This window comes from Molothrus aeneus, chromosome 9, assembly GCF_037042795.1.
Source record: "Molothrus aeneus isolate 106 chromosome 9, BPBGC_Maene_1.0, whole genome shotgun sequence".
Lineage (NCBI taxonomy): Eukaryota > Metazoa > Chordata > Aves > Passeriformes > Icteridae > Molothrus > Molothrus aeneus.
In genome coordinates this window covers 18,845,522-18,869,407 of record NC_089654.1, presented here as the reverse complement: position 1 = coordinate 18,869,407, position 23,886 = coordinate 18,845,522, and the positions used below count along the sequence as shown (strand labels likewise).

Sequence of the window (23,886 nt, the reverse complement as noted above, 5' to 3'; positions counted from 1 at the left end):
CTTTGCCTCTGAGAGACTTTTGTCTCATGGGGCCTTAGAAATCACTTGGCTTTAATGATGAATTAGACTTTTGCATGGCATCTCTACCGACATTTGAAAAGATAACTTGCCACGTTGTATTTCTGTTCTTGTTGATATAGGATGCAGGAAAACTCTGGGGCTGTAGCAATCAGATGACAAATATTCCTACTTTCCAGAAGCACAAAGCTTTCTAGTCTTTCCTTTAAAGTACTTGGGCTAGTATTGTGATGATAGTTGCTCCCTTTTCCATATTATTTATGTTTAAAAGTACAGGTTGTTGGGGGAGCAGAGGATGAGTGACCATAGCTATCTTCTTCTGTTACAAAAATTGTTTGTGACTACTTCCTATCACTCACCTGCTCTCATTTTTTGGTGTATCCTTAAGAGTTGAGGCTGAAGCTTTCTGCTTTCACAACCAGCAAATGACAGAAGAAGCATAAGAAAAAAAAACACTATAGAACAGCAAAACACAAGAGGATAGGCATACAGGAAGTGTACTATAATAAAATTTATTTGTTCTTATTTACTATTCCACTCTCCAGGTAACCATTTCTGATAAGTCTTAAAATATGAGATTATTACCCACATCAGACTGGGAGCCACCAAGTGTTTAGAGGCTACAAATCAGTCAATTACTACCATCGTGCCTCAGTATGAGGTAGTAACTTCAGTTTCCTGCTTTGAAAAGAATACCAGCAAAAAATTACAGTGTTTTTGTTTTTTTTTTACTGGTGCATAATTAGAGTCAACCATACCAGAATAACACAACTTGAGCTTTATCTGTTTAGTGTTACAAATTGAGGCTAAGACCTAGTAAATTAAAGCTGTTGTACTGATTTGAGTATAATGGTGTAGTGTCCTATGAGGCACTTTCTCCCCAAGAACTATGTACTGGAAAATCTGACTTGGATGTGATTTCTCCAGATGTGATTGAACCTGTTTTTAGGGCCCTTACCTCCTCTACCATGTGGAAAGAATCAACCTGTTTTTTGGTGGGAGCCTTGAAATTTGCTGGAGAACTGTGCCCAGCAGTGGCTGCACCTGTAACAGATCTTTGTATTCAGCTGCAGAACAAGCTACTGGCAGCTCAGCATTTCTGGTGGGAGGCTTGCCTGATTTTAGCTTCCCAGCCCACTGAAACCTAAACAGTATGGCTGTTGGAGTCCTTTTTCTGTTGTTGGGGGTTTGTTTGTTTGTTTTGGTTGTTTTTTGTTTTGTTGTGGTTTTTTTTTGATGGACAGCACTGCCTGTCTGACAACCAGTTTCTTGGAAAAGCAAGGAGCTTTCTCAGCAGGCTGGGAGGCAAAACCATGCTCAGGAGGAGGTCAGGCTGTTCATATTATGCACAGGACTGATCTGTGAGGTTGTGGGTGGGCAGCATGTTTGTAGGATGGTGAATAGAACAGCCTGTGGGGATGGCTACACTGTCATATGTAACATAGAAGGGTGAATGGACTGTGGAGATCTAGAAGGATGCTAAATATTTCAATATGCTGGCTTAATTATTTTTTGTTTGTTCTGCTATCACTTAAATAGGAATGCTTTACATTTCATCCAAGGTAGTATAATAGGAAAGCATGTTTTATGTTTACATGTCTTCCTGCTCCTCTCTCACATTTTGCTTTTTATTAACCAATGCTTTTACAAAAAGAATGCTACAACAGCATTTTCAGTCAAAATCAGATAGATTGGCACACTTTAATGTGAAACAACATCCCATGAAGTTCCATGGAGATAGGTGTTTATCTGCTCTGTGTATATAGCAACAGCATATTTCTGATTGTCAGAACAGGTATGCACATGTCTTCATACTTGTATATACACTGCATTTATGGCCTTATGTAACTTCCCACTACTTTTAACAAAATCCAGGATGTGATGTGTGTGCATGTGGCGGTTGGTCAAATCTGAAAGTCTGTTAAAGTCCATTGCATTATGCAGAGGGCAAAATAGCCCATGAAACAGAGTAGCAAAACAAGCATTATGATCCAGAAAAAGTATGTGGAAGAAAGTCTTCTTAGCTTTATCTGCTTTGAGTGGTAATTTTTACTTCCATTTCATTACAGCTGTTAAAGGACTTTTTTCCCCAGCTTTGCCATTCTCATCCTCAGAGCTGCAAAAATAAACAAAGCCATTGCATTTTAAGTCTTTCTTTCTGATTCTGAAGCAAAATCTCCTTATTTAGAAAAATGAAGAATACACATACCTCCGGTGGTTAATCCAGCAGAATAAGCATTGTTTTAGTGTTATAGAAAGAAATCAGTAGAAGGTGTTAGTTCTGGTAATTTTGCAATAAAGTGAGTATATTTAGAAATCACTCCATAACTGCTATTTAAAAATTAGCACAGCTACCTTCTATTTTGTCTCTGTTACTATCACTAACACAGAGTTGGCTTTGCCCTTGACTGGATGCTGACAGATTAAAAGGACACATTAATAATTAAACAAACTCTTTGTTTAAACTAAACTCCTCAGTGGGAGCTATAACTATTTGGAAACCTTTTCCTTTTCGATGATGCTCAAAGCAAACTTTTGTTTCTTCCCAGTGTTGTGAGTCAGAGTGGGAGTTAGTCATGTTCCTGATTTCATCTGATGTAGAAACAGCACCTGTATAAACATCAGTATGGCTATTGTCTGTTACTAGGTATAATGGGGGTAAGTTTGAAAGGGACAGCAAAAGGCCAATGATTTAACGTTAAGGTTGTTTTTGGAACAGCAATATAATGCTGTTGTTTGATATGTAAAACCTCCCCCCAGCACATTGTTGAATAATCTCCATTACTCTGACCTGCTAGTTTGAAGAGTTACCAAAAATAGTGTGTCTCATTCCTGCACCCTGCATATGTCTCTGTGCTGAGACACGAGGGGTCAAAGCAGCTGCTTACTTGATTTACACGTGTCAGCAAGTGTCCAGCTCAAGTTATGTTTTGAATGCTGAAGTTGATGCAAATCAGAGAAGCATCTGAGTAACTTTATATCATAGAGCCACTAATGTTAACCTTAGCTCTTACAAAGACACTGTGTACTTTTTTCAGGCTGAGGAATTCTGAAGGATTCAGGCTCTGGTTGTGGTTTGAGAACAGTCAGTTTGATGCCTCACTTCTAGCTCATGGTCTGTTTTTGTCTTGTTCTATACATTACAGGAACAGATGGTGTGCATGAATCTTCATTAAAAAAGATTTTCGTATTTTACTTCAACACAAATGGAGCTGTCTCCACTGTGTTTTTTGAAGGTTGCAAAGCTTCCAGTGGTAGGAAAAAAAGCTCATCTAGACTAGCTAGCTGCCAAAACCCTTGGACCTTTGTGTCCCATGAGAGCCTGTTCCACACTGTCAGTATGTTTTGCTGCTTATTCAGCTTTACTTTTGCATTTCCTTATTCATTTCACTATGTCTAGCCTTTGTTCCCTCCCAAGGACTTTTCATTTTCCTAATGAGTATTGCATCTTCAAAACATTTGCACTTGAATTAATTTGCCTGAAATTTGAAGAAGAAAACAAGCCCTAATAATGCAAATACGGGTGTACCAATTATAGAGTTGTCATCCTTTTCTCTGTATCTCTGCCCTCTGGTTTTCTGAGGGCACATACTTTGAGATATTGGTCAAGAAGGGAGCTTGTGGGAGAAGGAAAATTGCTGCTATGTGGAAAGGTATGTCCTACATCTTTGTAAGATTGTGGGCATGAAAAGCTCTTAATTTAATCTGATCTGTCTCTATATAGCTTGGCACATGGAACAATGCCTCTGCCTCCTTCTCCTTGGCCATTGCTAACTGGTTCAGTAACTTGTTCTGAAGGTTCATCTCTTTCCTAAAGAAAAATTGTTACATAAGGGGCCATTATGCTGGTCTGTCCAGAGCTTTGTTTTCCATTGTCTTTCAGAGTCCCCAGTGCTTGTATAATGTTTAAATGCTGCAAGTGCTTCCCAAAGCTTTAGTTTCCAAGAGGATTTTTTTTGTTTTACTGTTCGTTGTTTTAGTTTAATTAATGATGAGCTACCAAAAATAATTGACTCCACTCTTTTGTCTAGCAGTGCTTAGGGTGAACCTGCTAGGGTGGGCATCAATGACTGCTTTGAAAACAATATATTTCTTTAAGAAACAGCTCTGTATAATTACATTGTTCTAGATTGAGAGGCTTTCCTGGTTTTGTTTCTCTTTTAGAAGTCTCAGTAGGATTGTAGGGCTCCTTGGGAAAGATTGAGTCACTTCCTGGCTTTTTCCACTGATCAAAAATGTCCCAGGGAGTGGCAATAAATAAGTGGAGGGCTAAAGAAGAGTATGGCTTAGCTCCAAGTTCTACTAGGTATGAAGATATGCACTTGGAGGCAGTGCTGACTGGGGGAATTTTTGAGGCAATTGCCAAACTGCTTTTAATGTAGCTGGGATCCATTTTCCCCAATTGCCCATTTTCTTATTGGTGGAATAGTTATAAGTGACCCTTCTCTGTTATCCTATACTTATGTGGGAATTAAGGGACCATCCCCAAAATATAATGGACTGGAGCAGATTCTGGAGTGGTTTATTTTGCCTGTACTAACTACTTCTGCTGTCAGTTGCTGATATAAAAGCTCCTGGTAGCAGCCCTTAGTGCTGGAGAACACAGGGAAGTACAGAGATGGCAGGATGGGTGCTTGAGGAAGGCAAAGGTAATGGAAAAGTGTAGTGGCCCTATTGACCAGAAAGGATGGGCAGCACTGCTGCAATGTTTCTGGCTTTTGTGTGCATGTCTCAACAATGTTGATACTCTTAAAAGCTGAGAGCCTTGCTTGCTGGACAGTTCTTCCCAATCACTGCCTACTGATGCAAAAATACTTGAACGTTCTTACATGATCCAAAGATCATCCTCTTTCCTGGCTTTACATGAAGTGTAAAGAATTCCTGGGTTGTCAGTTCAGCTTTAGCCAGGGTCTAAATTTACATTTTTGCTGCAAATTCTCTGGAGGAGAGAATGTGGCATCAGGACCCCTGATCTTCCTGTAATTCAACCAGGCTGTTCTTTCCTTCAAGTGGAATGTGACTAGTCTGCAATCTGCTGCTCTATAAGTATACTTAAATGGAGTCTAATTGAATGTGTTAAAGTGCAACATAATAAAGAAGAGTTTTCTATATTTCTGGAAGATTCTGCTATTGCTTTCAAACTTTTATTATAAAACTTTATAGTAAGAAATAGGTACCATATGTATTTATAGAATATATAAATTATTCAAAAATAACTCTGTGGACTACTGAACAAACAGTGCGTAGTGATGAAAACTTTCTCATTATCTTTCAGAAGTTACAAAAATGTCTAACTCCGGTAAATGGAAAAATGTTAGAACTTGCATAAACACTATCATGACAATGTTGGCAATGTTGATTCCTTAAAAATACAAAGTAAAGGTGATTATTAAGCAGTCTTTCTTATTTAAGGAGTAACTTGGATGGTCTAGGAAGTAGTTGGAATGCAGACAGGCAGAAAAACATGCCAGTGAGGGAGGAGGAATTGTTAGGTAGCAATGCTGTTAGTTACCTGCAAGAAATGAAAACTAATTCTGCTAATTTTGGTAGCATTAATGGAACTTGAAAGAGAACCATTTTTAATCTTTCAAGGTTATAGGAATGGCATTTCTGTAGTAGTTTATTTTCCAAATTTTGGTATGGTAACTAGTGCATTGCTGAAGACAAAATAATTCAACAGATCCAAAATGTAGATTGGTATTTGTTAACAAAGAAGAGCAAAAAAATGATTATTAATAGCGTATTAGTCTGAAACAATCCAAACAATATAAGAAGTGATACAGTTGCCAGCAGATAAGAGCAATATCAATTTGCTACATGAGTGAGCAGCAGTTACATGATTTTCCTTTTCTGTTACCTGTTAGTGAGGGATCTTCTGTACCATCTCCAGACATCTGGCTGTGAAGATGAGTGTGGTGTGTTGGTGAGCTTAAGCATTCCTCTTGTTCTTGCAGGGAGATGGAATTTTTGTGGGGAACCTTGTTCAGGCTCGCACCCAGACTGCTCACAGGGTTTGTCTGTTGGGCTTCTGTGGTTTTCCTGTTTGGTGGCTGATAAACTTTACTGTAATGGCCTATGGGATGATATGCTGGTTTCTCAGATTTGCTGTCGTCTTCATCATCGTCATCAATGATAACGAGTTCTGCATGGATGACCCCATCGTATGGGGACAGCTTCTGGTTTGCTTCCGCATCGTCATCGTCAACGCGCTGGTAACCCATGAACACCATCGTCACAGGCTCAGATTCATCCACGTAACAAGGTACAGCCTGCACAATGTTGTACCGAATATCCTCCTCATCCTGAGGTGCAGGGGATGCTGCATTAGCGTGACAGGGATTTAAAAATCTTGTCTCACTATGTTTTTCCGTTGTGTTCTGGTAAGATTTTAATTCCTCATGTGCAGCATTTCTTTCTTCATTATGAATCATCTTGTTGTCAGGATTAGTGTGCACTTTATTCTCTGTATGAGAAATTACTGGAGAGGGAGACTTTGGTTGTATTACCTTTGGAAGATCAAGGCCATTCTCTTTATTTTGCTGCATAAAGGGCTCTGTTTTGGAAGAGAATCCTGTCTGATGATTGCTAAATCCGTTCATCTCTCTTTTATCAGTGCCTTCTGGTTTTGGTCCTGGGACTAATTTGTCTTTCTGAGGAGTAACTGGCCTGCAGAATTTGTTTGCAAAGACAGGTTCATGGTACTCTGTGGGAGACTGAGAATTTTTTTCAGTTGCCTGCCGTAGCAGGTCTTCCACTTCAACAGGAGCAAGTTCATCCATCCCATTTTGTGTTGTGGTCCCATTTGAGGACACTGCATAGACTGACTTCCTGCCATCATCATAGACTTTAATTCCTGTCTCTTTAAACTCCTTTGAGGGAAGAGGTATTGTTGATAACACTGTGTTTTCTCCTGTCTTCATGTCTTTTTCAACCTTAATTTCCATGGCAAACAATGCTGTTGAAAGAAACAAGTGCTTAAACTGGCAATGCAGTAGCTGCAAGAAATACAGGACTTCTGACAGTGATAGAAAACAACTGTCAGAATGAATTATTAAATATGTGAAATTATCACATACACAAACTGTATATTAGATTCTCATTTTGGATGTCCCCTTTTATCCAGTGGAAAAAAGTATTTTCATTCTGTGAGGAAGAATCAGCTGTTGAGACAGTTTTCATTACATGATAGACTGAGAAATCCAGATTTAACCTTGGCCTCAGGCGTTATGCTGGGCAATAGCAGCTGAAAAGCTCCATGTGCTGTGATGCCAGAGAATCTTGGGCACTCTGAAGGGTTAGGAGGCTTTGTAGTAGTTGGGAAATTGCCTGACTACTGCTGGCTACCCAACAGCTGTAAGTGCAGATAGAAAATGAGAAATGAATGATATGAAGGGAGTCTGTACATATGACAGGCAGAAGAATGAAGTGCTGGAAAGAAGTGTCAGTGGTGAAAAGTTATTCCCAGTGGCACATACTTTACACCACTGTCTCACCTCTCAGTTTTGATGACCTAACTGGCAACACAACTTAAATGAGAACAAATGTCTCATATCTGTAATGTGTATTCTTTGCTTACAGTGAATTAGATTCAATATATAGGAAGCTCTTGTACATATCAACACCTTCTGGAGTTACTAATAAGCAGTACCTTTTCTTTTTTCTTCATCATCCGTGTCAGCATGTGCTGTGCTTCTCAGTGCAGAAGGTCTGAAATACTTGGGAAGGTCAGGGATGCTGGCATATATGTAGTCTGCTGCCTCTAAGTAAAGAAGATCCACAGATCCACAAAGCATTAGTATGTTTTAACTTATTTCTACAAGAACCTTTTAAAAAATAGTCTTTTAACTAAACGTACCTTTTTCAAATCCAGTTTTTTCAGTCTTCACAGACTAGGTGGGAAAGAGAACCATTAACAATGAATGTGATAGTTACTTTTAAGATGTTAACTACACAGTGCTTTGGTTTCCCTGATAGTTTTAACCTTTTGTGTTCACAGCTTCATACAGAGAAGGGCCTAAAAGTGAAATATGCTCAGTTGGAGCATAGAAAGTGAGAAAGAGAAATTTCTGGGGTCTTATGCCACTATGATTCCAAGTCACACAGGGAAGGACAAAAATATTATGAAGTGTTAAACAGTGACCTAGCCTCCCACTGTGGCCCAGCCTGGTTGGTGTCAAAGGTTTTTTTACAGGTCCTACTTTGACTTTCCAGTTTTACTGATCTCCCTGTGTAGCGAATGTGTGAGTGTATGTAAGAACAGCTGGAGAACTGAAGTTTAGTTTCATCACTGTATTTTTTGAGATGGTTTAAGATAATTAAAAAATACTAAAATTACCTTTTGACAAAGACTAACAGCTGATAATATTAAGATGCATCATGATCTCTGTCAGGGACTTGGTGGAGAGCATGATGCAGTTTAAGTGGGCACGTCACCTGAAGGAGCATGAGCAGACCAGCCTCGGTACCTGGTCTGTGCCTGGTGTGTCTGTCTCTGGCTGAGATGCAAAGCTGCTGGTGTCAGTGGCAGTGCTGTAGATGAGTAAAGATAGGAATTGCTCCCCCACCCCCATAAATAAGCAAATGGAGACATGGGCACTTAAACAATGTAACATCTTGACCCCTCTCGTGTTTGAACTGTTGTCACTTTGGACAAGAGCTCATGACCACTCATGGGATCCAGCTAGTTCCCCTTTCCCTGAATATGATGATGATTGAGTAATAAATTCTATTTCTGGAATAATATAACACTAACCTTTATTATGTCTTCTGTTGTTTTCTCAACAGACTTCAGTTTCTTTAAAATTGCTTCTTCCTTAGCTGAGACTTCCATTTCTTGTCTTTCCAGAGCCTCAATTTCCTTCTCCAGTCTGCAATCACAGTTGCATTTCATTTAATACCAGGCAGAGAGCAACACTGTGGAATTGATGCATTGGGAATATGGACGCTAGTAGAGATGGTTCTACTTACCTTGACAAACTTTGCTCTTATATGAGATCAACTTATGGTTTCACACACATTGGGAAAAAGGTGTGAAATAGTATTTTCATTTAAAAAGAAAAAACCCAAGCCCAACAATAAACAAAGCCTTCCACATTTAAACATGAACTATTTTGCCAGTTAGGACTTGGCTGATGGGTTAACTATTTTATTTTAAAAACCTTTATTGTTATGTGAAAGCAGTATTGAGGCTCAGAAGTAAAAATTTCTTTTGGGCTATTGACACTTGCTGCAGGTTTGTATGTTACTGCTACTTTCCCTACCCTTCTTCTGTGGTAAGTCTCTGTTGTATGATTTGTTGCATATTAAAACTGAGTACAATGATCAAGGTATCTTTTTTCCTGATCAGAGTTTTTATTTTCTTAGTGTATGACAAACACTTCTAGACAGAAAAGTCCAAGATAAAAAATTGAATCTCTGTGTCAGAGAGGGAGAAAGCACACTGCTAAAGTAAAGCATCTTAGTCAATTTTTTCTCTAAGGCAGTGACTTAAGCAGGTGTCCTGTTTCCTATTTTTTGTTCCTTCTTATCAAGACTACTCTTTTCTTCATAAGTGCATATTTGTTGAGTTTTAAATGGAATTTGCCTTATTAGCTGAGTAGTTGGGAAGTCAATTCTCCATGAAGATCTAGAATCTAACTCCAGATTTAACTCTGAAGTGGGACTTGAACTGAATGTCTTATGCTGTAGGTTAATGCTGTATAACTTTAGTCTCATAGTTCTTTTTAAAAAAATTTCTTTTAACTTAAAAAAAAAATTCCAAAAGCTTCCATATTTTCCATATGAGTGAAATATGCCTGCTATTTTTTTTTTTTAATCCATGCTGGAAATCAATGACTGTAGACCTAAGGCAGCTGCAACTGATACCACCTTTTGCTGAGAGCAGTCAGAATAGTTACAGCTGAGAACAAGTTACAGACAGGGTTATAGAAGTGTTGGCCTATAACCCAGAGGGAAAGAAGTGTTGGATTTTTGTACTTTGACTTCTTTACTGTGTACTAGGATTCACAGTATTACACAAAGTCACCCTGAATTATTAAAGTCTGCCATCCCTTTAAAGTAATCAGTCTAGAAAAGCTGAATGCAGGTTGACAGATTAGCATTATTGATTTCCTTCTGTGTGGCTGAGGAATCTGAATTACCATTATGGCTCTTGGCCTATTTAAACTCAGGTATGTAAAGCTACACTAACAGGGTGCTACGTGGACTTATCTGTTGGTGACAATGTCTCTTTTTTGATATACAAAGGTATCACAGACCTCAGAACAGATACAGGAAAAAAACCCTTCAGGATGAAAGTAAAAGCTAAAAAAATATTTAAAAGCTGCTCACACTCTGGACCTGAGCTCTGCAAGATGGCCTTAGAACCCTGATCAAAGGTACCGATTACAGTGCTAAAATCTAAAAAATTTTACAAGGGGGATGAATATTTTTGGACAGCTATAAAAGAAAGTAATGACCATGTGCCATATTTTTGCACTTCTTATGGAACAGTCTTTGTTTAATATATTGAGATGTTTTATTTTTATTGACATGTTTATTTTTAGATGAGAGTTGATCACAAAATTCTCATAATCTGAAAATCATTAAAGACTCACAGAAGCATAATGAGCTGAAAAATCATTCACTTATACTGTGGATTTATTTTAGTCTTGGCTCTAAACACTTCTAGACACACAGGTGTAAGAAGAGGAGAAAAATCTTGGAGATAATTTAAAAAAGGGAGGTGGGGAAAAAGAGAAAACACAACCCCAAATACCCCAAATAAATCACAGATTATAAACACCATGTATTTACCTGAGTGATCAAGAAACAAATTACAGTTTATATATGCTCTTTCACCCATACCAACACCCACTTTATATGGTAATTAAATTCTCAGTGGTTCAATTCTCAGTGGGTTTAGAGAGAAACTCTCATACCCATGTAATGGGAATTGCATCTAGACTCTAAGTATCTCTTTTGCACTTATGCTTGCAAAACCAGATTTTATGGTTCAATTTCAGTGTGTGCTGTGAGTGTGCACTCTGGGATTAGTAGAAAGAAAACTTCTAAGAGATGTGATTTGTATAGTTCAAAGAAATTGAAGCTCTTATAATGTCATGCGGTTGCAAAGTTAGGCCAAGATCTTTCTGGTGTGTTTAAATGTTTACAAGCTTCTAAGTCAATCACATATTTATGAAGTTATATCCCAGTTTGTCTTGAAAGGGTCTAGCAACTATTCTAGCAATTATATGAAACTACCTTTTGTACAGTGCTGCATTTTTTAGGAGAGTAATGGAAGTATGACACAGCTACTGTATTAAATCTATCCTTTGAATATTTGTCCTCTTTTCAAGTAGCACTGATTATTTGAGAGGGAGAAATGAGTAGTATAGAGGTGTGGATGTGAGAAGAAACCTTAGAAATCAAGACACTAATTGAAAGGTTTCTCTAACAAAGCAGCAGCTGAATTCAGATCTATGGAGATTGCCTGGATGCTGCTGGCCATCAGCTGATCTGCTGCAGCTGGCATCACTGCCACCCCGGGAAAAAAATAAATGGCTTGAGAACAAAAAGCAGATAGGAAGATACCACTCTGAAGAATTCTAGACTGAGGGGAAAAGGCAGTTTAGCAAGCTCTCACAGGCTTTGAGGTGAGTCAAATGCTTTAGCAGCTCTCTGGTATAGCCTTGAGTCTGCTTTCATGCAGCACATTACAAGCAATTGAATAGACCTCAGTTGTTTTGCATTTTTAAATACGTTGTTCGGCAAGTAATTCCATCAAGAATGAGTGTTATTAGCTGAAGATTTAGTGAGAAAACAGGACTCTTATTTCTTTATTCAGCTTGTACCCTGACCAAGGATGTGCTCACTTGGTTCACTGAAGCTTCAAATATGTACAGAGGGGAAATGGGACAGATAGTGTAAATGCAATTTTTTGTCTGTAACCAAAGCATTCAGCCATTTGTCTCCAAGGTGGCTCAGGCTGCTTGCTATTCACTGTTTTGTCATTGATACAAAGAATGGAACTTCTTCCTTTTACAAAAAAAAGCTCAAATCTGAAGTGATTAGCAGACATACTTGAGTGTCAATTTGACACTCAAGTAAAGAATGTTTCAAAACAGAGATCCCATTTAGGAAGGTGATGGCAAGGCCCATGCCACTACTGTAAATAATCTGTCAATACTTGCAATTGTCTTCTCAGGAGAAAGAAGAAAAGACTTGTGCAAGGGTAATCAAAGAGTCTTTAAAGTGATTCATAATTTTTAACTGAAGACAAAACACACACAGAATATTCAACAGAGTGAACTGGATATCTCCAAATCAAGTGAGTTTTAATAGTCAGATGCTTAGGAGAAAGAATTCTACTGAGCCTCTCAGTTTGTTATTTCTACTGTATGATGTGTCTACATGATCAGTTTAGCAATGTTTGATTTACAGGGCAGGACAAAGGTCAGACAGATTTTTGTTAGCTTTGGTGATAACTGGTGTAGCAAAAGCACTGTGCAAGAACTGTATGATGCATATTTTATATTTATTAGTGGACTACATTCCGAGGTTTCTGTATCACTGCTGGCTGGTTTGAAACTAGCTTGGGTGTGTATAAATAAGATGTAATGTTATTTAGAAGGCAGTGTGGATGTTTTTCCTGATGCCCTTGCTAAATAGTTATTAGGGAGTGGTAGAAAATTTAATTTATAGCAAAAGACATGTGAATAAACCTTCCTAAGTTCTTAGCTCAGGCTTTGCTTATAGTTAATAGGACTTGGAATCTAATCTTTCCTCTCACTGCTTAGAGAAGGGCTGAACTTCCAGTGGTCTGATGGGGAAATGCTTGTTCAGCACCATTTCCTTGTTGCTCCTTAGCCCATTCTAGCCCTAGATGCTGTTCTTTTCTGGTACCTAGTGTCTTATAGGCCCCTCTTGCATGCCTTCAAAATGACAGCCTCTGGGATGCTTTCAGGGCTTGTTGGCTGCCTCTTACCACTGCAACAATGAACCCTACAGAGGTGTGTACCAAGATATTCTGTAGAGAAAAGTGCTTTTGAGCAAAAAGTCAGCATAATTATAGGACAAACTAGCATGAGGCTGCTACCTGTAAGCCAAGAGAATTATTGTCTGTGTCAGAGATGGAGTGCATTCTGTATTCTCTAATTCTGACTGACTAGAAAACACAAGAATTGCTTTGCTCTGCATGTGTTTAGCATTTGTTGATACTTTCATCTTTTACAAAATAAGGTAGGACTTGTGAGATGGGACCACTTTAACTGAGACACAAAGGCAGGGGTACTTCCCTACCTGAAAATGTCTTGTTCCAGCTCATGAGTCCGTTGTTGGTCCTCCTGATTCTGCTTTTGCATTTCTTCTTCTTCCTTTGGAGTCATAGAACTAAAGCCATCCAAGAGCCATTTTTCTCGCAAGGCCTTTTTCTGATGGGGAAAAATAGACAAGTAAGTAAATGCTAGAGTTAAGCTATTTAACCATTTGCTGTATTTGTCTTGATGGCACAGATGTGATCTTGCAGCATTGTGATCTATCCAGCATAAGGCAACCCGACCACAGTGAGTGCCACTGGAAGAGAAAAACTAAATTTTTGTGTTTTGAGATTGACTTAAAAGCAAAGTCTTTAGGAACAATGCCCCATTTTATTAGTTCACCCAACAAAAATGTAGAGTATGTCAGCTGTTATCCAAAACAGATTAATATGGGTAAGTGGATCCAGTGGTTTGTGTGTCTTCAGTAAAGCAAACCAGTTGTGCAACCATACATTCAACAGACTCATGTGAAAGACTCCAGTCAGAAGCACAACAGTTTTGTTTCAATGTCCAGAATTTCTGGGGTCCTCGCATTGCATGGCTTCTGGAAGGAGGTATAAAAGATGAGAAGTTTCTGTAAATAAGATTGTATGGGAGTAGAGATCTCTAGGGACTTAAAGATGCAGTGGTACTCCTGGAAGTTGAAAGGATCTTGTGCACTTATGATAGTGAACTCACATTTCAGCTGGTGAAGATGTGTGGGGTAAGAGAGGCAGTGGAAAGGCGGAGCATGGGTAGCTGCTGTGTTTAGTGTTTCAGTAGACCTGCTGTGTATTTAGAGCTGCTGTGGCAGGGGCAGTCCAGAGCTTAGGTATTTAGGTCCTGACCTGGTTAGTGCCTGTGAAGTTCTTCCTGTGCAGTGCTGGCTTACAAATGGGTGTATTGTGTGTGCACAGGTAAATGTATCTCTCTCAGCTGTGTTCTCAAATTCTGAAAAATACCATTGTATGCTTTGATTGCTTCCTACAGCTGCTTTACACTAGGGAAGGTGGTACCTAAAGTCATCAGAGCTCTCAAAAATACTGCTGGTAAAATAAAAAATATTCTTGGAGATAAGTTCGTATTTGCAGGCTGAAACTTGTAAACCATGCCACATTTCTTGCACTCTTTTTACTCCTTTCAGTCTAACTCAGGGGTATAAATGCAGTTGCTGCCTTGGGGAAGGAGTTGGGACTCTTTAGAAATACTCTTTCAACAGGCAAAAAAGGAGCACACATATAAAGTCTTTAATTAACCATGAATGTCCCAGTTATAATTTAGAATCCTTGAGCTGTCTAATTTCCATATTAAGTTTTTGGTTTTCTCCCCCCATACAGCAGTATACAGCAGTGTACTCCCCCCATACAGCAGTATGAATTTTGACTACTGCTGCTTGAGGCAGTGTGCCCAGCACTGCTGCATTAACCTCAGTGCTGCTTGCAGGGGCTGTTGGAACCCCTGCCTGCATCCTGTGTTGAGTCACTTCAGCTGTTGCTTCCTGCACTTTTCTATTTATTTTGCATTTTCCATGAGGTTATTACTGAGGCCCAACTGGCAGAGGAATATATATGTGGGACCTTATTGCAGTCAAAAGTAATTTTCCACTTGACATATAATGTCATAGAAAGTGTGTCTAAAACAGGCTTGCTGAGAAGTCTGGGCACTGTGGTGCTTTTAATTTTTTTACTTGTGGGATGTAAGAGCAATGTTTACAGTTGCCTTTGCCTGCAGGACGGTAGTCTGTCTCTCTCAACACTGGGTCCTAGGAAATCTTGGTAAACACAGGTTGCTCAAAACTGATGTTCTGAGCCTTGACTCTGTCTGTAGAATCACTTTGCAGCACTTCCTTGTAGTTGTTTTTTAGGCTCTAATGAAATAAATGCAGATTTTAGTAAGATATCTTTACATTATCTGGTAGATGCAGGTAGCCTGGTGTTGGCACAACTCTTATTGACCACTAAATACTGTATTCTCAAGCTGGAGGGCACATAGTTATTAATTCCCTTTCTATCAAGCTGTTTAGCTTTTAATGATAAGTAGGGCCTCTAGAAAAGTGAGGCTTTCATCTTGGCTGGAACAGTGTTAGTCTAGCACTTATGTCTCCAAAAATAAATTGATAATTCCTTGTAAGATTTAGAGTGGGGCTGGCACTGTAGACCTCAGAAACCAATACCATGTATTAAAATCAACAAAAGCTTCTGTCTGTATAGGGTTAGGCCCAAGAGAGCAAACTCCCTAAATACAAACATAACACAATAGTATTATTTTTGCATGTTTCTAGAGCAGTTTGCTGCTACACCCAACTAAATGCCATGTAATTTTTTTCATTTAGTTAGCCATTTTTGAAAGAATGACACATTGTGTAGTTTGGAAAGAACCTTTGAATAAAAGAGGGTTTCATCTGCTCCATCCAGGCAGAGCCACGAGCCAGTGCAGGAGCAGCTGCCTTGGGCCTGACAGGTTTTTCACTGGAAGGAGGAGGTGTGTGACAAGCACCTACAAGGTAGCACTAATGGAGTTCAGGCATGTCAGAAGCCTGAAAATTAATAAACTAAACTGTGAAAGCTCTTAGAAAGTACATGCAAATCAGTACTGACTGCACTTTTCAAACAATTCTCTCTGGTCCTTTCCCTTGTGGCTTCAGTGAGAAGGACTCCCAAGTAGAAGGAAGAATTGGTTGTTGGACCATCTGGAATTACTGGATAAAATTTCTGCTGTACCCACACTAGCAGCCTCCAATAACCCTTGCAGCTCTGTGAAGCCCTGTCCACACAGGTATATTTGCTTGCATGCCTCCACATCTACATTCCCCACATGTACTGTTCTCTCATTTGAGAGAAGAGTACCTGTAGGGAATTAATGTTCCTTCTCCACTTGTACCAAATAACTAAGATCTGTCATGATGCCCCATGTGTATTTCTAGTAAGAAGTTTACTTGGGGGCAGCAAATAAAGAAATTGGGAAGCTAGAGCAGGGATTCCTATTTACAAAAAGGAAGCTAAAACTTCCTTTTTTAGGCAACAAAAAACATACCAAAGAAAAGCTCCAATAAAAACAAACAACCAGAAACCAAACCAACAACCTTCTGATAAACCTGTTGCTAAGGGTTATAAATGGGAAGGACAAAATGAGGAACAGGATAGTGCTATCCATCTAGCAAGAACATCTCTGGCAGTGAGATTTACTAACCTGCAATGGTTTCCTAGGGGACAGGTGTGAGCTGTATTAATAGATCACGGAGCACTGGATTTCACCATGCACATAACTGGTATGTGTATAAATGGGTGGAATCAGCCTGAATCCCTAGGAAAATGACCCCTTAATAAAATTTTCTGCAGTGTTTAAACGTTTTAGAAGTCTAAATCTGTTTTAAAGCAATTCATGCACTGGATCTTTTTGTTGTTTGACTCCATTGAAATACCTGAATTAGTCTGAAGCAAGAATGTTCATTAAGGGACAAAAGTTCTGGGGTATAAAGCAAAAGCTGTTCATGTACTAATGTGTTTGATATTAGGTGCCTGTTGTATTCCTGAGCTGAAAAAGTAGTCTACATTTTGTGTGCTCCAAATAACTAATGATGTACATGTATTTATACAGCATACGTGTGTATGTAAGTATATATTTAAATGTATGCTTGATTCTTCTTTTCCAAGTGAATCATTTCTTCAACAGATCCTTGCTTTGCTTTGTATATGCAAGAGGACTGATTTAATTTAAAAGCTTTTCTGTATGGTTTCTCATACAACAGGCAGAGAAATCACATCCTCTGTTCTCTTCCAAAGTAAAGCCATTTCAGTAGTATTTTTCCAGGATTGTTTTAGCCTCTCTGAAAACTCCAAAAAATTTCTTCAGAATAAGCACAAGGTTGGTTTTTGCTTTCTTAACTTTTAAAACTCCACTGGACCTATTAATTTTAGCTATGAACATGTACTAAGTCTGTAAGGAAATGGCCCTAGGGCTCTGTCTGCACACAGCAGTTGTGAGGATTAGCTGGTTGTCTACAACAGATCAGTTTATCCCCCTGTAAAGAAGGGCAAAAGAGTCATCTGGATTTATAGACATGGAAACTTGAAATAAAACTTTCAGTACTCGATGTAGCCATGTACCATGATGGAGGAGTCACATGTTTGCTACTCAAAGGTTACAGGACTTGGAAGGGATATTCCCCTCCCTTTTAGACAAGATGTTCCACAAATGGCCAAGCCTGTCCTTGGAGTAACTAGCTTCCAATAAAACCTGGGCATAGCTCTGTGTTGGCTTGCCTGGCCCAGTGTACTGGTCTATCATGGCTTTTCATTATTTTGGCTTGACACAAAAAAAAAAGGGTGGAGGAAGCTCAGGATCTGGTGGTGGCTGTTTTGAAGAGGAGCCTGTTTTAAATATGCTCCTCTCACATTTGCTGGAGGAGACACACCACGCTCCTGTGTTAGATTCAATATATCTCTCTTGAGACTGTTTATCTGCTCACATAATGAAAAGACATGGACTGCCAAACTGCTATAAACATTTTAAGAATAGTGGTGTTGGGTAGAAATCAGTGCAATTTCAGTCCTCTACAGAGATGGATCTTTAGGTTTCTTATACCTCTGGACTTTGTAATCCTGAATTTACCAGGCCATATTTGAGGACAATATTTTTAGCATTTATGCCTTTTTTTTAATATACAAAAAAGGACATTATTTTACTAAAGAATAATTAAACAAGCTGACAAAAGCCTACAGCCAAATAAATATGGTGTTTTTATTCTAGGAAAAAATGCAGTTAGACCTCATCATTGTGCTGCACCCTGTACCAAGTGGGGTTGCTGTTGTGGGATTAGGGAGTGAACACACCCAGTCTGAAATGTGAGGCTTAATTTTCATCTGTGAGTTTTTCCTGGTTATGATCTCATTTTATGCCATTTAAGTGATCAAGTAACATTAGCTCCCCAGTGTAATTTTTTTCAAAGAGTGATGCTTATTAAAGTCAAATGGAGTCCTGGCAGGACTCCACAAAGCTGTGAAAATTTGACAGTAAAAGCACGACTTTAATGCATGAAGATTTGCATTCCAAAATCCCCAACCTTTATTCATGCTGTATGACTTAAGGCTATCTTTAGTTACATAAATCTAACACTTTACTTACCTTCAAATGTTGGTGTTTCATTTTTTCCTCTTCTACTTTTAGACGTTTCTGTGTAATTTCTTCTTGCAGTTTTCTTTTGTCCTACAAATTAAGAACAATAAAACTTTGTTTAGAGAAATTACTTGTTAATAAAATTATTATGTGAGTGTTCAGTAGGGTGAAATCAATCCATGCAAATAAAGCCTTATTATAAATCTTATGTGGTGCTTAGGTAGTGCATAATTCTTTGCAGCAATAACTTGATCCTACACAGGTATGGTTTCCACTGCTCTTTCTCCAAAGTACACTTAAATGTGTTAATGACCACACAGAAGGGATGGTGTAAAATAAAAATTATTTACTCTTGGGAAGGTTAGGGGGGAAAAAACAGGAAGAAAGTACAGTTTAACAAAATTGTACATGCAGAATGAGGCTAAAAATGGGTCCTGATCAAAATTCCTGAGGCAGCCCACACATCATTTAGGAGAGGAAAGAGTCTGCATGGTCTGCACTGAGCAGCTGTGATACATCACTAGATGAAATGGGCGGTCAGTGAATCCAGCACTGAGTTTATGTATCCTGTGGCTAATAGCTGAAATAAACAAGAATAAACAAAGACTTAGAAATTTGTTTTGTTAGTCAAATAATGGTAAAGATGAGAAAAGAGCAATGTGACATACTTCATATATGTTGTTTTCTCAATTTAAAAAGAAAATTTTTGCTTGTGCTCAGACTGTTTTTGTGGCTGCTGATATTTAGAAGGATAAACCTCATGTTGTACTGGTCTATCCTAGTGCCACTTTAATCCTTTTTATTACAGGTTAGAGAAAAAAAGAAATGGGTGAACAATGTCTAAACACTGGCAATGCTTGAGTCTCTCCTGTTTTTGGATAGCACTGTCACATGGTGGAGTAACCTTGTGGCTCCTCTGTGTGAGGCCAAACACTGATTTAGTACCTTGTGTCCTCAGCAGCCAGGGGGAAGGAAATCATGCCAAAGGAAAGTAACTTTAATAAGGTGTATTAATAGGCTATTGTCTTGGTCATCCTTAATGCTGTAAAATTCTGTTGTTGGGCATGGCACCTTGCCATATGCCAATCAAGAAACATTTGTACTTGTTTCTTGATACATTTTGGGGAAGTAAATCTTCTGTTTGTCCTGTGCAGAAATGTTTGTTGACTGGAGGCTAATCCTTCTTTCCTTTCAATTAGAACAGCCTGGCTCTGTTAAAAAGGTGGTAGCTTTTTAATACAGAGTCTGTTTTCAGACAAGTATGGTTTAGGAAGGGGTTAACTTTTTCACAAACAGAGGAAAAGCCTCGCCCTTTCAGCCCACCTGTGGAACCAGCTGTGTGTAAGGACTGGAGAAAGTCAGTAAGGAAGTGCTGGATGTAAGGCTGGGAGTTGTTCTCCACCATTTCCCTGGGATCTGGGATTTGGTAACAGGAAGAGCCATGGTGTGCTTGGCTGAATCATTTCACTGTTACTGGAAATGAGAAATTAGCAGTGGGGCCACAGGCTCTGAGGATGCTTTTTTGAAGGATAGGATAGGAAGTGGAAGAAGCCACCAAGCTTTATGGGGACCAAGGGCAGGATACAGGCTGGCCAGGCACTACTGATACTGTGCTGGGATTTCACAGGTGAACATCAACACTGATCTCTCACAGTCTGAAGAGTATAGCAGTTATTTATAAACCCTTTACAATTTTTCCTTGATGGTATTAGTCTGCCTCTTTAATACTCCAAACAGAACAGGTGGGGCTCTTTCCTCAAAATACATGCTATTTTTATCTCTGCAGTGGTTTTGTGTTTTGCCAATGCTCTTTAATACAATTAACCAAGTTACAGATTTAGGATCACTACAATATGTAATTTTTCTGCAATGACCCTTGTGTGAGCCTTTATCCAAAAGCTGCTATGCTGTATTTTTCTTAGCCAGACCTGATTTTAAAGACTAAGTATCTGGTCTCTGATTTTCACACTTTTCCTTACTTAGGAAATATTCCTATACCCTCATGGTATAAATGGCCTTTAAATAACCCATCATTAGATGAGCAGTATGATAGGATATTGTGTTTACAGATTATTACAATTCTTAAGAAAAACTCTTTTTGTCTTTACTAAAGTTCTGGATAAGATTCTTAGCCAGAGAATGAGCTCTTACTTGGTTTATACTATTAAAAAATATTTTAAGTCAATTTGAGTATTCTTTTTGTACCAGTGGGGATGCAATAAGAATTTGGGCAGTCTGAAATGAGTATTTGTACATAAACTACTGTGCAGAAAGAAACCTGAGTATAAAGGCATAAATTAGTGTATTTAAAACTAACTGTTAGTAAGGAACCTATTTGGTAAAGAAACTTTTGCCTGTTGTTTTTTTTTTTTTCAGAGGTCCATAATTCTTTTATGTCCAATGTTTTTTCTTTAAGTTTTCTTCTTGTATCCTCTGGTGTTCTAGCATGCTTTAATTTCACTGGTAGGTATTAAATATCTGTTATACAGTTATCCAGATTGAATCAGCTGAAATGGATTGTCTTTTATATACCTAGTCCATATATCTATACAATTTAGTCTAATTCCAGAAGCTAAGAAGTATGAGGAATCTTTTTGAACCTTATGTGCCAAAATAACTTTTAAAACCTGTTAGAACACTTTCTACCATGCATTCTGCTATGCTTTGTCTGCACATCATGTCTTGCTTTATGAAGCTTTGACTGTACATCTAATGGAATAAATGTTTATTCCTGGATAGCTAAGGGAGCCATGATTCTATTAAACCTCATACTCTGCCCCTCCAGATGATCATGTTGCTGGCAGAAGTCTTTGAAGTCCAGGAGTCCTCTCTTACTATGCTCTTGTTAATGTGTGCAGGATTTGCTTTTCATGACAGAGCATCTTCACCATTCCTTTCTGTTGTGCATCCATGAAAGGTAAGACTTGGTGTTAATTTTCACTCCTACTGAAACATGTGGGACTCTTTCCTGACTTTTGTGCACAAAAATGAATTGTGTTCTAGGCTGGATCTACCTGAAAGAAAGGCAATGGTATCCACAGAGCAGTGTCTTGTGAAATATCTAGTCTGCCAAGTCCATTAGGTTGTGTCATTGTTCTACAGTGGGGCCAAAGATGGTGGTCTTGATCCCCTGGCAAATGCCACATACTGTCAATTCCATGGAGCAGCTAATGTTTTAACTAGTGTATTTTTATTTTCTTGTAATTTTCTAGACATTAAAACCCATTAAGGGTTTTAAAGCATCAAAGGTATTAAAGCTTTCATATCTTAAGGTATGAGAGTCTTTCTAACAAAACGAAGGCATTTTATTTTTTGCTTTTCTAGTCTAGATACTTCAGCAGCGGGTGGTAGTTACATAACAAAGGAAAAAGTTTCCTTTTCAGAGCCATGGGAGCATCAAAACATTTAATAACAGCAACATCATGAACAAAAACAATAATCATGTTTTCCTTTTTGTTTGCTATAGGGAGAAAAGGTTTGCAAAAGGCTTTGAGAGTTCCTACTGGTTGTGTTGCTGTCAAGGAGACAGGTATTTAACAACAGAAACCAATAAGTTTCAGTGCAGGTGCTGTTGTTGACTGCTGGAGTGCCCCTTGCTATCCTATTAGATCCTGTACAGCAAACATCTGGAAGGGAGCGCTTGAAATTCCCAGGTACTTTACTTGAGCCAACCCCCCCAGAGCCATGGAGTAGCTTGCTATTGTAACTGCAGGGTGTTGTTTCCCTGGACAACTCTTTCTGCAGGTTGGTAGGGCTGATAGCTTCACTTTAATCAGGCTACTTCATTTCTGCAGCTGGAACACTTCATGTGTTTCAACTGAATGCTCTGGATTAATGAAAGCAGAGAGCACATTGCTCCTTTACACATCAAGTGTAATAAATGAAGTCATAGGCAGAACCCAAAAATTATTTCCTATTTCTTTTAATGCAAGACACTGGAAGCTGCCCCAGTTTCTTTAAAGAAAACTGCTTCAGTATTCCTTTGGAAGTAAAGCTGCAGCTGGAGGATGCCAGCCTCAGTATGTTCATAGGAGTCCTCACCAGCCAAGAGTGCTGCCCCATTCCTGCCCCTGCATCCCAGGGAGCACAAAACATTGTGAGGCCTGGACTTCTCTGGAGTGCCAAAGCTGTTGTTATCTTTTGAGCCCATACACTAGAGACAAAGTCCAGGTTATGACCCTGGTTCAGGCAACATTGCAGTTAAACAAACAAATGTACTCTAAACCCTCTAAAACATTTCAAATTACCTTATTGTGGGCTTCTGTCAGGTCTCAAGTAAACACAGTAAATGGTCCTGTTGGCTCTTATCAAGTGTGATAATTAAAACACAACTGAATTAAAATCCAACCTGTTAGATTCCCATAGATTTCCAGTTATGCCTTCTTACATGTATTTTGATTCCAATAAGGTATTCTTTAATTCTGCCCACCATTCATTCTGCTAGTTTTGTTTCACAACTAATCTGTCATGTTAGGATTGTGACAAATACCTTTGTTTCTATTATTTATTATTAACTAAGAGAGTGAGTGATCCTTCCAGAGGTTTCCTTTCATCTCAGAGGGACAAATGTTGTTTCAGTTTAAGTCTTTTGTAAGTGAATAAGTTGAGTTGGAGATCAAATCAGAGGAGGATTTGGCTTCAGCCAATTTTTATAACATCAGGTTGTATTACTTGAAAAATAGGTTAGTTGTTCCTTTTGTACACTAGAAATCATCTCTTGGATTTCCTTTTAGAAGAGAAACTGAAAATGTTTTCTAATGTCTCCAGCACAGACTTCACTGAGTCTGTCCTCTGAAAACTGACAGGAGGAATTTTCTTAATCCAAGCTTGTCCTTTTTTACTTTTCAGACAGCAATACTTATGGGAGATAATTAATAATTCAGAACTTGTATTTAATTCCACAGTACAAATGAAAAATCTCTAATCTCACATTGTGAAATGTAAAAATTGACTTGTTCTGGAATTCTCTAGCTGCCTTCTGACCTTCAGGCAAACGTTCTGTAATGTGTGTTTTACACTGTCCAGTAGTGATTTGCACACATACTTTCACTGCTTTGAATTTAATTTAAAGGTGCAATGCAACCAATACAACCCATGATGAAGTCAGTACAGTCATCTTAGCTGTCTTAAAGCAATATCCTATAAACTAAAATTATTAAGTAACAATTTCAAGCAGACAAAGTCTTTTCCTTTTCTGTCCTAAGCTAAATCATTATTCAGCAAACACACAGCAGCTCATTGCTATTATTACTTCTAAATTACTTCTAAGCCTTTTTTATTTTTTTTTTAAGTAGAGAATTATAACCATGAGCACTTACTGTTATGGCCTGGAATCTTTCTTTCAGCAATTCGGCTTCCTCCATTCTACAAATCAAAAACAGACAAGTAGTGAAGGCAAAGAGAATGAGACCATAAGCAAAAAACCTCCTGGTGGGGCTACAAAAAAAAAAAAAAAAGCTGAGGTGATTTGATCCAATTC

At 38.5% G+C, this 23,886-nt stretch overlaps 1 protein-coding gene across 1 annotated transcript; it reads right to left on the bottom strand.

The window, feature by feature from the left end:
- Positions 1–514: 514 nt before the first annotated feature.
- Positions 515–23,825, bottom strand: PALMD (palmdelphin). Its single transcript, XM_066555682.1, has 8 exons — positions 23,726–23,825; positions 18,417–18,497; positions 13,297–13,427; positions 8,771–8,885; positions 7,874–7,907; positions 7,667–7,777; positions 5,876–6,973; positions 515–2,134 (listed from the first exon to the last, which is right to left on the bottom strand). The coding sequence occupies exons 1-8, from the start codon at positions 23,768–23,770 to the stop codon at positions 2,091–2,093; spliced, it is 1,659 nt and encodes a 552-aa protein (XP_066411779.1). The 5' UTR covers positions 23,771–23,825; the 3' UTR covers positions 515–2,090.
- Positions 23,826–23,886: the final 61 nt, after the last annotated feature.